Here is a 13,161-nt window from a genome sequence, read left to right on the forward strand (position 1 = left end):
TGGACTGTGCTGACCGCTATGAGAAAGAAATAACCATCTACAAATTACAAGTGGCAATCATCGGGGTCCAAACACCTGATGCCTCACAGAACAAATAGAAGAAATGAAGGGCATGTTTTCAGAATAGCCTCAATTTATGTCGAGAGGTGAAGTCTCAAAAGGAGATGTCTGCTAAATATTGGGCAAATCTTGGCATGGTAAATGACATTTTTAACTAATTAAAAAATGCACCGAAAACAGTACAATATTTGGACATTTGTAGATGCATACTAAACGAGTCTGGACTGGTTACCAATGTATTTAACTCTCAGAATGCAGCAGAATTTCATGGTAAAATGACTATTTTCTTTCCCAGGAATGATGCTGCCGCAGCAGAGGTTGGTGTTCTTGTCTCTTTTTTCACTGCTCATGAGTTTTCAAGTGTGGAAAAAGCAATGGGAAATTTGTTTTTCCATGATATGGGCCCTTTAGCCTTTCCATCAGATCTACCATCTGTCATCCTTTGACAACTATACACACACAGACACACCCAGACATACAGACACACACACACACACACACACACACACACACACACACACACAACTATCATTGTGGGGTATTTCCACTCATGTGGACTCACGTAACACTGTAGTTCAACAGTGCTATGCTTACACTGAAACGTAACTTCAACCTCAAGATCCAAAGTCAGCTCTTTTAACTGTGTTCTTTTAGAAAAATGTTTTTTTTTCCATTTCTGTTTTAAAGAAAAGCCTCCCTTCTGACTTTTATGCAGAGCAGCCAAATTATCCCCACATTAATCCAAAAGTTCATGTTTTCCTATTATCCTGGGCATATTTAGTTCCCACTAAAAGCCAATGCATGTACACATTCATATTTGTTTTATTCTTAAAGGGACAAGTAGAGAACATGCCTCACTCGTTTTTCCAAGAAAAATCCTGTCTCCACATCCGCCACTCAAACACAACCTCAAACCCCCTTCCCATGCCATCACAAATACCTACCGTAGACCCCCACACACCACCAACAACTCAAGTGACACACCTCAAACTGCGCAAAACCATCATTCACACTGTGTGGCTCATTGTTTTGGATTAATACTTTGAAACAGGGTCAGATACAATACCAGTCAAAAACATGGACATCCCTATTCACAGAAAGAGTTCAACATTTTAGAGTAACAGCAAACTGATAAAACCTATGAAATAACACATATGGACTTCTATGGACATAACATTTATAACTATTAACATTTCTTAGAACAAAATAGTGTTAAAGAATAAGGCTTCCGTACAAAAGGTCTTTAAACATACACTCAATCAAGTACGTCCAAAGTCTTAACTGGTATACACTGTGTCCAAAAGATTCCAGACACCTTTTACACTCAATTCAGCTACTTTTAGGTGCTCTCAGCAAGTACAATCTCAAAAGAAAGCAACGCCAGTAGAATGAGATGCTCTGGAACAGCTGCACATGGCCTATGGTATAAAGTAGGACTGGGCAACTAACCTAAAAGTAATCAAAACCGACATTCAGGACCCCTAAGCCACATAATCTTGCTCATATCAGTTCATTCCATTTTTTTTATTCTGTTAATCCTTTCCCCACTCTGTGTGTTCATGTACTGTCCCCTTAAAAACGTCCTACCATGCATGTCGTCACGTGACTCCGCAACGTCAAGTCTGCGACATGGAAGCTAAGGCTACGTTCACACAGCAAGTAAAAGTGGCCCAAATCAGATTTTCTCACCAAAGCAGATTTTCTTGTTCGGCTGTTCACATTATCTTTTAAACGTAATCTGTATGCGGCAGTCAGTCTGAAAAGATCAGCTCCTAAACTGACCCACATGCGCAAAAGAGCAGAGCTTCATGCGGCTCATCTAGAGGTAAACAATAACAACCGCCAACGAACGCCAGTCGCTCCCGGAGGATCATCTTCATCTTCACCAGCATCACAGGAGCCTTGAAGCTTCACTGACTGACACCCAGAATGTGTCCGAGCCGTAAAAAGGGTGTGGTCGCTTCTTTGATTTGCGGCCTCGGATTCTTTAAAATTTGCTTCCAGACTTTTAACTGATCTCTGACGCTGTAGCCTCGTTCTCCTACAGCCGCATTTGGACATTTCTTTCAAAACCTCTTCAAACACGGAGGGTTCTGGATGAGTCTCTTCTCATGTTTGCACAGAAATATAAACCCAAGTATTTACAAGGTCTCAGCAGCACTAAAGTACAATTAATGTCGAGTTGGATTGACGTAAAAGCTGTGTGAATTCCAATCTGGCTGTTGCGACGATTTACATTTAGATATGAAGAGCATATTTACAGTAGAAACCTTGTCGGTGAACTATGGTGGCAAAAAAAAAAAAGAATAAATAAATAATTGTTCATTAATTATAATCGAGGTAGAATTTTCAATCAATCATGATATTGATTTAAGGTCATATTGCCCAGCACTAGTATAAAGCCCCCCAGCATTGGGCTGTGGAGCAGTTGACTTGCATTCTCTGAAATAACTGTGCACCATCGAATACCGCTGGGATGACCTGGAATGAAGTGATCCGGAACTTATTCACCCAACACCATTACTTCACCTTACTGATGCTCTCGTAGTTGAATGGAATCAAATCCTCACAGCAATGTTCCGACATCTAGTGTAAAGCCTTCTCAGAGGAGTAGAGCAAAGCAAAGGGGGACAAACTCCTTATTAATATATTTCTGCCCACAAACTTTTGGACATTTACGGCATTTGGCAGACACTCTTATCCAGAGCAACTTACAATTTGATTATTTTTTACACAGGTAGGCGAAGGTGGTGTTAGGAGTCTTGCCCAAAGATTTTACTGGTATAGTGCAGGGTGCTGACCCAGGCGGGGGATTGAACCCCAGTCTCCAGCGTAGAAGGCAGAGGTGTTACCCACGACACTAACCAACCACGAAACAGTGAACTAGTTAGTTAGATACGTAAAGCCTTTTTTCATCCTGTGTTTGTCACAAACTGCAAAGAAATGAACCGTCAAGTCAAGTAGTTGCTAAGTACAGAGCGATCACTGTCCAGGCATACATAAGTGAGCTTGCTCAAACATCATGTCCTCGTAAGACCAATTAAAAATAGTCTTAAAAATGAAAAAAGCTCCCTGAGCACTGCGCATTGAACTGTCGTGAGATGAGATGAGGGCAAACAGGCAGAAGTGAATCCACTAAGCTTTGTCCACCCTAATCTAGTGCTTCTACGTCAGGCCTATGCTACTCACAGGGTATCAAAAGTCTCATTCCCAGTGGTCTCTCAGCATGAGCTGACAATACGCAATGCCACAATACACTATGTTCAATATCAAATGCATCACAATACAACATGTATATTGTGTATCACAATTACATCACAATATATACATGCATCACAATACAATATATATATATATATATATATATATATATATATATATATATATATATATATATATATATATATATATATATATATATTATGTATGACAATATGCCTGATTTCACAGTACAATATGTATGACATCACTATGTTTTGTACGATATTACAATACAATACAAATGATGTGTATGCAGATCACAATAAGTACGATATGTACCACAATTCAAAACATTTGACCTCACAATGCAATATGTATGATATGTATCCTATTACAATATGTATGAACTCATAATACAATATGTATGACAACAATGCGATATGTATGATACAATATACACAGACCAGCCACATCTTCAGTGGTCAAGACCCCCACAGGACCACCATAGTGCAGGTACTATTTGGGTGGTGGATCATTCTCAGCACTGCTGTAACACTGACATGGTGGTGGTGTGTTAGTGTGTGTTGTGCTGGTATGAGTGGATTAGACACAGCAGTGCTGCTGGAGTTTCAACACTGTGTCCACTCACTGTCCACTCTACTAGATAGTCCAACCTTGTTGGTCCACCTTGTAGATGTACACAGACAAAAGCTCATCTGCTGCTGCACTGTCTGGATATTTCTGGTTGATGGATTATTCTCAGTCCAGCAGATGCACTGAGGTGTTAAAAACTCCAGCAATACTGATCCACTCGCACCAGCACAACACACACTAACACACCACCACCACGTTAGTGTCACTGCAGTGCTGAGAATGATCCACCACCCAAATAATACATGCTCTGTGATGGTCCTATGGGGGTCGGCACCACGAAGAACAGGGTAGCAAAGTATCAGAGAAACAGATGGACTGCAGTCTGTAACTGTAGAACTACAGAGTGCTCCTATATGGCCAGTGGAGCTGATGGACAGTGAGTGTAGAACAAATTGAGGCTTAATACCCAAATAAATACGTACTTATCATTTTCTCAGATGGACTAAGACTTTTGCCCAGTACTGTAGATAAACTACCCAACACTGGGCTATGAAGACAAGGAGAGACTCAGAGCAGCCAATAATAATAATGCAAGTCAAAACAAAGCCTTTTGCCCACAAGCAAAAAAAAGAGAGAAGCCATCACCCACTGAGGCTCTCTATAGAGGCCCATTCTCACCAAACAGAGTAAAAAAATCCCTATGTTTATATATTTATGTATATGTACACACTCACCGGCCACTTTATTAGGTACACTAATAAAAGTATTAAACAGGTATACTGTTCAGTTGCTTGTTAAGACAAGTAGCTAACCAGCCAATCACACGGCCGCAACTGCATTTAGGCGTGTAGAGGCGGTCAAGACAACTTGCTGAAGTGCAGACCGAGCATCAGAACGGGGAAGAAAGGGGGTTTAAGGGGCTTTGAACGTGGCGTGGTTGTTGGTGCCAGATGGGCTGGTCTGAGTATTTCAGAAACTGCTGATCTGCTGGGATTTTCACGCACAACCATCTCTAGGGTTCACAGAGAACGGTCCGAAAAAGAGGAAACATCCAGTGAGCGGTCAGTTGTGTGGACGAAAATGCCTTGTTGATGTGAGAGGTCAGAGGAGAATGGGCAGACTGGTTCCAGATGATAGAAAGGGAACAGGAACTCAAATAACCAACCAGAATCTCTGAGGAACGTTTCCAACACCTTGTTGAAAGTCTGACAAGAAAAATTAAGGCAGTTCTGAAGGCAAAAGGGGGTCCAGCCTTTTACCAGCAAGGTAAAGGTGTACCTAATAAAGTGGCCGGTGAGTGTATATATGTATATGTTATGTATATATATTTCTATATATGTTAGCTTGAGATACATCAGAGATTCAACAAATTAAGCCATTGTTCCAACATAATAAATCATTATTTAGAGAAACTAATGTTAATTAACTAATGTTAATAGTGAAATGTTAATGAAAACAAAAGTTATTCTGCTGTCAGAACCAGCAACTGCTGTCTGCTCCGTGTGGAATGGGCTACTATAGCATGCTTCATGTTAACGCTGCATGATTTTGCCTAAAAAATAGTTGTGATCCCTTTTTAAAAATAATGTCATTATCAAGACATTCCATGACTATATGATTAAACTTCAAGACCTATTAAAATAAATATCTATTTATCGATGTATTGCAATGTTCATGGGATATTGAAGGTTAATATCAACACATTCACTTATTAAAGCTATGTTCACATCACAAGTCTCGTTGCTCAAATCTGATTTATTTTGCTCAAATCCGATCTCTCTGGCACGATGGTTCACACTCGCTTAGGTAAGTTATTCAAATCTGTCATTAATGTGAATGAACCGATGCCCTGAAATGAGCCTCATGAGCTCGTCCTACTGAATAACGTCACGCGAGCGAAAGACAAGCATCATCAGGACAAACTAACGAGCAGAACGAGCTTCACTGAGAAGATCATTAACTCTGATCAGCTCTCAGCTTCATTATTAGAGCCAGACGAAGGAGAAAAAGGTGAGATGAGCTGCTTTTCCACCGTTTACGGGCTTTAACTCCTGTTCAGTGCTGCCGCCATGGTAACGCTGAATGATGGCACACGCGCAGTGGAAAAAAAGCAATGAATTCAGATCTGCTTCTCATTAAGGTCACATGGCCGTGAATTGGATACGTATCCCATCTAGGACCACATATGAAAGTGGCTCAGATCAGATTTGAAAAGATCAGATTTGTGTCCACACAGACCTGAAAACATCAGATCAGAGTCACATTATGGCAAAAAAAATCTAATTTCTGCCACTTCAACCTAGTAATGTGAACAGAGCCTAAATCACTTCATGACTGCGATCATCTAACTCCAGAGATCATTCTTTCCCCTAATCTAACCCCATATTAGCCATATCTACTTCTACCTCAAGATAAGTCTTTCTAACTGCATGACAAACTGAAGATGCTTCTTTCATGACTTGTGTTGCTGATCATGCGGCATCACGTCAGCTTTACAGCTCAACACACTTGTAGGAGATCACCGACTGCTCAACCATGGCTAACTGAGCTCACACCTGCTAATTGAGTAGACGAACTTAATTAGTATCTCTCTATATAAACAAGTGTGAGTGATGCCAGCCCAGACAAGAATGATATCACTGAGAATGTAACAGTGCTTGGCTAGTGTCCAAAGGGTTAATACATTATAATAACAGCTGTACAGAGATGCATCATATTCAGAACATTCTCACTTCAGAATCTGAATCTCTAAAGTTGCTTACTGTAGGAGTCCAGCACGCCATAAAGCCAGCACATCCAAAACAGCGCCTTCCATATTCCTCCCAACAAAACACACATCATTAGTCCACCTACAGTGTTTTGAGGAGCTGAATGCAGTTGATACGAGTTTAAACCACATCATAAGTGGTGTTTTCGGTTGCCTGCACTCGAAAAAAGAACGACTTGAGCTCCGTTTTGCCCCAGGAGGGATTTGCTAATTGCGGAATACCTTTGTCAAGGGCTCTGTCGACATCAAAAATAAGACGTTCCCATGAAAGATGTTTCTGGAAGCCTTTAAGTAAGAGGACGACTATGTTTAATCTCACGCTGAGGAACACTACAATTACCCTCATAAAAGACAAACCTCTGCAGAAGCGACCTAAGACTTAAAGGACACGGTATCTGTTTATACATGTTTGCAAGAGAGAAAAGACAGTAGGCAAATAAAAAAATAAATAAATAAACATACGTTTGAAGAACCACGACTCCACCCAGAACAGTAAAAGCCCTCCCAACTCCCGGGCCAAGTTCACAATAACCAAACACAAAGGAGACGAAAGCCGCTGGCTTTGCTACATTGAGCCTCCCTTACAAAAGCTTTAAACGTGGCCTCCAGCTGCGGGGCTGCTTTTTCAATAAACAGTTATTTGGGGCATTTGTCGCTGGCAGGGTCACCTGAACTCATCAGGTTGATCACCAGATGAACGCAGAGCATCACAGACCAAATTCTTGCTGTCGTATCACAGCCAAGTAATTCCATTTGCTTCAATTTGTATGTTCTTTCATCATTTAAGCCGTTTACATTGATTAGACATTGTATTTTACAGTAAATGGGCCAAAGAAGTGGCCTAAAATCACTTATAATAGAATCCTGTTACATTAACTTACAAATAACAGTGAAACATCTTTCTATCTACTGTAATGTTACCATTTTGGAGACATAGTTGTGATGTTGAAAGCACACTGTTAAAACCAGAAAGAGAAAGTCTGAGCAGTAACTTAAAGTTGGTGTTAAAGCAGTTAGAGTACATCAGTACATCCTGATAGTTGCTATGGTGCTGTTACAAGGTTGCTATGGTATTCCAGCTTGCCTGGTGGTTGCTAGATGGTTGCTAAGGTGTTGCGAGGCTGTTGCTGGAACATCGCATAAGGCTTTTACAGTAATTGTTAGGCCTTTGCTATGGCATCTCAGGTGGTTGCTAACGTGCTGCCAGGCAGTTGCTATGGTATCGCAGGTGGCTACTAGGGTGTTGTGAATTATTGCTATAGTGTCTATAGTGGGTGCTAGGCTGTTACTATGTGGTTGAAAAAGTGTTGCAAGGCGGTTGCTATGGTATCCCAGGTGGCTACTAGGGTGTTGCGAATTATTGCTATAGTGTCTATAGTGGGTGCTAGGCTGTTACTACGTGGTTGAAAAAGTGTTGCAAGGAGGTTGCTATGGTAAAGTGTTGCTAGCATACTTGTATGATGATGACATAAGAGGTCTGTCCGAAAATATGTGGCTACAGATTGTATACTGACGATAGATGAATTAAAGATAGTGATTTAAGCATTATTTATTGTATGTATGTACATAAAAATTATATTATATATTATAGAAGTGGCTCAATTTTGTGTTTTAAGTCAAATGGGTTAGAAAAGCACAAGCAACCTGTACGAGTACAGGCTCCCCAGCCCTGCACAGTTCCATGGTTCTAGCTCAAAGCTGTAGGAGGAGTAGATTGCAAATTTTTGGCCATAGAAATAGAGAGCTGTTGGTTTTTTAAAGCCAACTTAATAATGTAAAGTATCTATACCAATTTAAGGGTCCTTCTGTTAACATGGAGTGGAGGTTTTATCAAACTTTACAAAGGTTCACACTTCTCACGGTTCTCTTAAGACTCATCCATCAGCCATAGTTCTTCTTTATGGCAACATTTGCTATTTTCATTTTTCAGAGTACACATGCAGAAATGAAGACTATGTGCTGTGCTGAAAGATTAAATATCAGCGACGAAGGACTTCTTGAGCGAAATCTCTTCGTGATGTAATCCGCTTCATTATTGCATCTGAGCTTTATAGTCAGCAGTAGCCAGATATAGTCACAGTGGGTAGGCTGAGGCCTTTGGGACAGCAGGTTGAGCTCCCTATTCTTGTGGTCACTGAGTACAAAAATCAATGTAATGAGGTCATCAGGAGTGTGGAACATCTCTCAATAACATAGGAAAAGCTTTAAATACTGCCACAGAACATCTCAGCTATTGTCCGCAAGAGTGACCAGGTCTAACCTTCCTCACCACGAGCGTCACAGGGAAAGAGAAAGTGGAAAGTGGTCAGTTGCCTCAAAATTGCCATTTAATGGCAACCAATAGTGCTAAAAGAGCATCGTCACCACAAGTGAGAGCCACCAACTGACAGTTAAAGGAGAATTTTTCTACATTTCTCTATAATTACATCACCAAGATGTTAACAAAGCCATTCAGAGTGGAAAATGTTTTTTGTGGAGAAACCATCTCAACTTCTTTACAACGGTGATAATAGGAACCAGACGTCAGCTCAAATATATCCATTTGATTTTCTATCCAAATGACCAGAGAACTTAACCTCTTCAACTCCTCGGGACCACCGGGGGTTCCAAAACGCACTTTGTCATGTTCTTCATAACGTTCATATTTCATAAGCTCCATTCAGAAGCTGGGCGTCGTGTGAGGCTGTAGCTCTTCGCTCCAGTCTAATAGACTGGATTTGGGGATTATTTTTGCCTCACAACAGCCCAAAATCTGACTTCAAAAGTACTATAAAACAATGTCGCAGGTATCTGGCAACTTATTCATAACAATTCCATGTAGTAACTTTCTGTGATGGAGCTTTCAGAGGCCTGGTCCCATCGATCCCACTGTGAACAACTGTGACTCGGCAAGTTTCACATCAAGCTACTGAACAACTTTGTTTAGATCTTAATGATTCAATTACACATTCCAACTGATATTTAAGTCCATTCTGAATGGTGAGCTGTATGAGCACATGAGTTAGCCTCCCATAGAAAACAGAAGGGCAATGGTGCTGCGCTACAGTTGGCTGGAAAAGGGCAACTAATGTTGGTCAGCTGCCCAATCAGTGTGGTCATCACACATGAACCATGCTGCCCCTTCAACTCTTGCTGACAGACATGATGCAAAGCCCCTACGGAGCCCCGCTGGTGACATCCTGTATAAATGAAAATAATGCGTGGCCACGACTTAGTAAGGGAATGAGATGATTAAGTCATGGTCACGATTTAGTAAAACATGGCAACGAGATCCTAATGAGCGGCCACGACTTACTAAGCCACGATCTCGTTCTCGCGCTTTACTAAGCCAAGGCCACGACTTAATCATCTCATTCTACCAAGTAGTGGCCACGCATTATTTTATTTTAAACAGGATGTCAGCAGCAGGGCTCCGTACAAAGCACATTCCAGCTGAGCCCATGTTTTGTCCAGCACACACTCTGAGCCCACTATAGCAGGAATGGACTGCTGTGGTGCTGGACTGACCCTGGACAGCCTCAACAGGTGACTGCAATAAACCTTCCACTGCTCAGCCTCTAGACTGACTAACACACTGTTACAGAGGCTGGTGTTGTTTGTGTAAGTCTGACTTGGCTAAGCTGAAGTTGGCTTCCTATTCGCCAGCTTCTCGTATTTTACCCGTTCCACCTTAAATGGTGCAGCAGTTCCATACCGGCGCCTGCATCATTTAAGGTGGAACGGGCAAATTCGAAAGAGAAGCCGGCGGATTGAAAGCTGCCTTCAGCTCCGTGGCGGTGAGCGCTGCGTGTCAGTACAAACAGCACCTACCTCGATCCATTTCTGAGCCTCGCGAACGGCCGGCTCTGAGACTGACTCGGCGGGCTGGTGCTGCAGATGTAGATGCCGTCCTGCCTCTGACCCTGGACTGGCCATTTAGATCGGCTTCTCTGGCCTAACTGGTCGACGGATGAGCGAGCAGCCCGGCTATGAAAGTCCCACCGCCTGCTAAAGTTCTCTTCCAGCACTTCAGCGTCGCTGCCTCGCTGCCTCCGTGCCGCAGACCTGCACTGCACTTTGCAGATGAGCTGAGACGCGCCCCCTCCTCCCCTACACACACACACACACGCGCGCACACAGGCACACGCGCGCGCGCACACACACACACTTTTCTCAATCGCAGGGAGCGCGAGCTCCGCCAACCTGGTCTCGCTGCCAAAATAAACGAGGGAGAGGAGCGCGGGAAGCAGCCAATCAGAGCGGAGATCGGCCTACGACACGCCCACTCTCAGCTTTGAGTTCGTAGAGCCGCTCAGAGTGGCAGAAGAATCAATCAGAAAAATACAACTATTACTAAATATTAATCAATATTGCCATGTATTGTGATAATGTGGTATATATTTACCATAACATACTAAACACACACACACACAAACACACACACACACATATATATATATATATATATAGTGTATATTTCCAAGAGTATCCATGGCCACAGGTGTATAAAGCCGAGCCCCTAGGCCTGCAGACTGCTTCTACAGACATTAGTGAAAGAATGGGTCGCTCTCAGGAGCTCAGTGAATTCCAGTGTGGTACCGTGATCGGACGCCACCTGTGCAGCAAGTCCAGTCGTGAAATTTCCTCACTACTAAATATTCCACAGTCAACTGTCAGTGGGATTATAACAAAGTGGAAGCGATTGGGAACAACAGCAATTCAGCCACGAAGTGGTCGGCCACGTAAAATGACAGAGCGGTCAGCGGATGCTGAGGGGCATAGTGCGCAGAGGTCACCGACTTTCTGCAGAGTCAATCACTACAGACCTCCAAACTTCATGTGGCCTTCAGATCAGCTCAAGAACAGCGTAGAGAGCTTCATGGAATGGGTTTCCGTGGCCAAGCAGCTGCATCCAAGCCTTACATCACCAAGCGCAATGCAGAGCGTGGAATGCAGTGGTGTAAAGCGCCGCCACTGGACTCTAGAGCAGTGGAGACGTGTTCTCTGGAGTGACCAATCACGTTTCTAGTCTGGAAATCCGATGGACGAGTCTGGGTTTGGTGGTTCCCAGGAGACGGTACTTGTCTGACTGCATTGTGCCGTGTGTAAAGTTTGGTGGAGGGGGGATCATGGTGTGGGGGTGTTTTTCAGGAGTTGGGCTCGGCCCCTTAGTTCCAGTGAAAGGAACTCTTAAAGCATCAACACCAAGAGATTTTGGACAATTTCATGCTCCCAACTTTGTGGGAACAGTTTGGGGACGACCCCTTCCTGTTCCAACATGACTGCACACACTGCTGCAAAGTTGCCATTTTTGCGATGCATGTTTTTCTTTCGGACGGCAACAATATTATTAAAATTATATCAAATATAATTCAATAAAATATCCATCCATCCATTTTCAAAACGCTTCTCCCTCAGGGTCGCCGGGGGCACTGGGACCTATCCCAACGGTCACTGGGTGGAAGGCAGGATCCACCCTGGACAGGTTGCCAGTCCATCGTAGGGCCATTCATAAAATAGATCATTAATATTGTAAAATATACATAAACCATATTATACACTTATTATTTGTATTCTTATTGGAAGCAATAACACAGTAACAAAGTAATAACCTTCATCATCATCATCATCATCAATAGCTCTCCACATATAAAAACAATAAGTCACAGTATGAAGAACTAATCTAGAACCTTCAAATAATCCTCAATGCTAAGTGTGATGAGCCTGAGTTTCTAGTAAACCCTCAGTATAAATCAGTGTTAATGAAGTGAGTCTCTGGGCTCGTATTGATTCTAGGCCGCTCGGGTTCTGCAATGCCAGGCAATCAGGACAAAACTGCTGCTTCATCTGCAGACCCACCTCGCTGTACCAGTCCTCTAGTTGCTGCTGTGACTTAATAGCGCTCTGCCTTGCAATACATCAGTTCTCTATGGTTTATGATCTGCCCCACACACACACACACACACACACACACACACACACACACACACACCCAAAGGCACGAACATTAAGGCCTGCATGTTAAAGGTTAAACTCTTGGTTAATCTGTCATCCTAAGAAAATGCATTAGTAGATTTTACTGCATATGCAAGGGTGGATGATGGCATCAGTAACTGAAATAAACTTGGGTTCGAACTGAACGCAGTTAAACAATTAAAGATCATTTTCCGCTTTGACCCCGTGTGAGTACAGAAGCGTCTCTGTCCACAGGCGTGGATACTCAAATGCAGTAAAGATAAGCTACTGTAGCACACGGCACTCAGGGTGAGATTAAGGCCTCTATAGACACTACAGAAGTTTGCACATGCAAACTGATGGTATTAAAGTCGCACTCAAACCAGCATGATAACGTAAAACTGTCCTAAATCAAATGGAGAGCATTTCTACACGTCTGTTTACAATCTACGAATGACTAAAATCAACATCTGCCTGAAGAACAACACAGTTACTGCAGGCCAAATCTAAAAAAAAAAACACACAAGAAAACTTGGAGCCCTAATGTATGAACACATTTTACCGCCCTCTAGTGGAGAGAAGCGCCAAATACTCGACTTTTCCCT

General features: G+C 42.5%; 1 protein-coding gene across 11 annotated transcripts in view; it reads right to left on the bottom strand.

Annotated features, from left to right (window-relative positions):
- Positions 1-10,696, bottom strand: part of limch1b (LIM and calponin homology domains 1b) — a 187,924-nt gene extending 177,228 nt beyond the window's left edge. For 3 of the 11 annotated variants that reach the window (XM_017716148.2, XM_017716146.2, XM_017716141.2), the window contains exon 1: positions 10,433-10,691. In XM_017716148.2, the coding sequence (XP_017571637.1) occupies positions 10,433-10,537 (105 nt within the window). In that variant the 5' untranslated portion in view covers positions 10,538-10,691. Of the gene's footprint in view, positions 1-10,432 lie in introns of all 11 variants that reach the window. The other 8 variants (XM_017716139.2, XM_037540301.1, XM_017716144.2 and 5 more) reach the window with 4 other exon arrangements.
- Between the last annotated feature and the right edge of the window lie 2,465 nt (positions 10,697-13,161).

Source organism: Pygocentrus nattereri, chromosome 8, assembly GCF_015220715.1.
Source record: "Pygocentrus nattereri isolate fPygNat1 chromosome 8, fPygNat1.pri, whole genome shotgun sequence".
Lineage (NCBI taxonomy): Eukaryota > Metazoa > Chordata > Actinopteri > Characiformes > Serrasalmidae > Pygocentrus > Pygocentrus nattereri.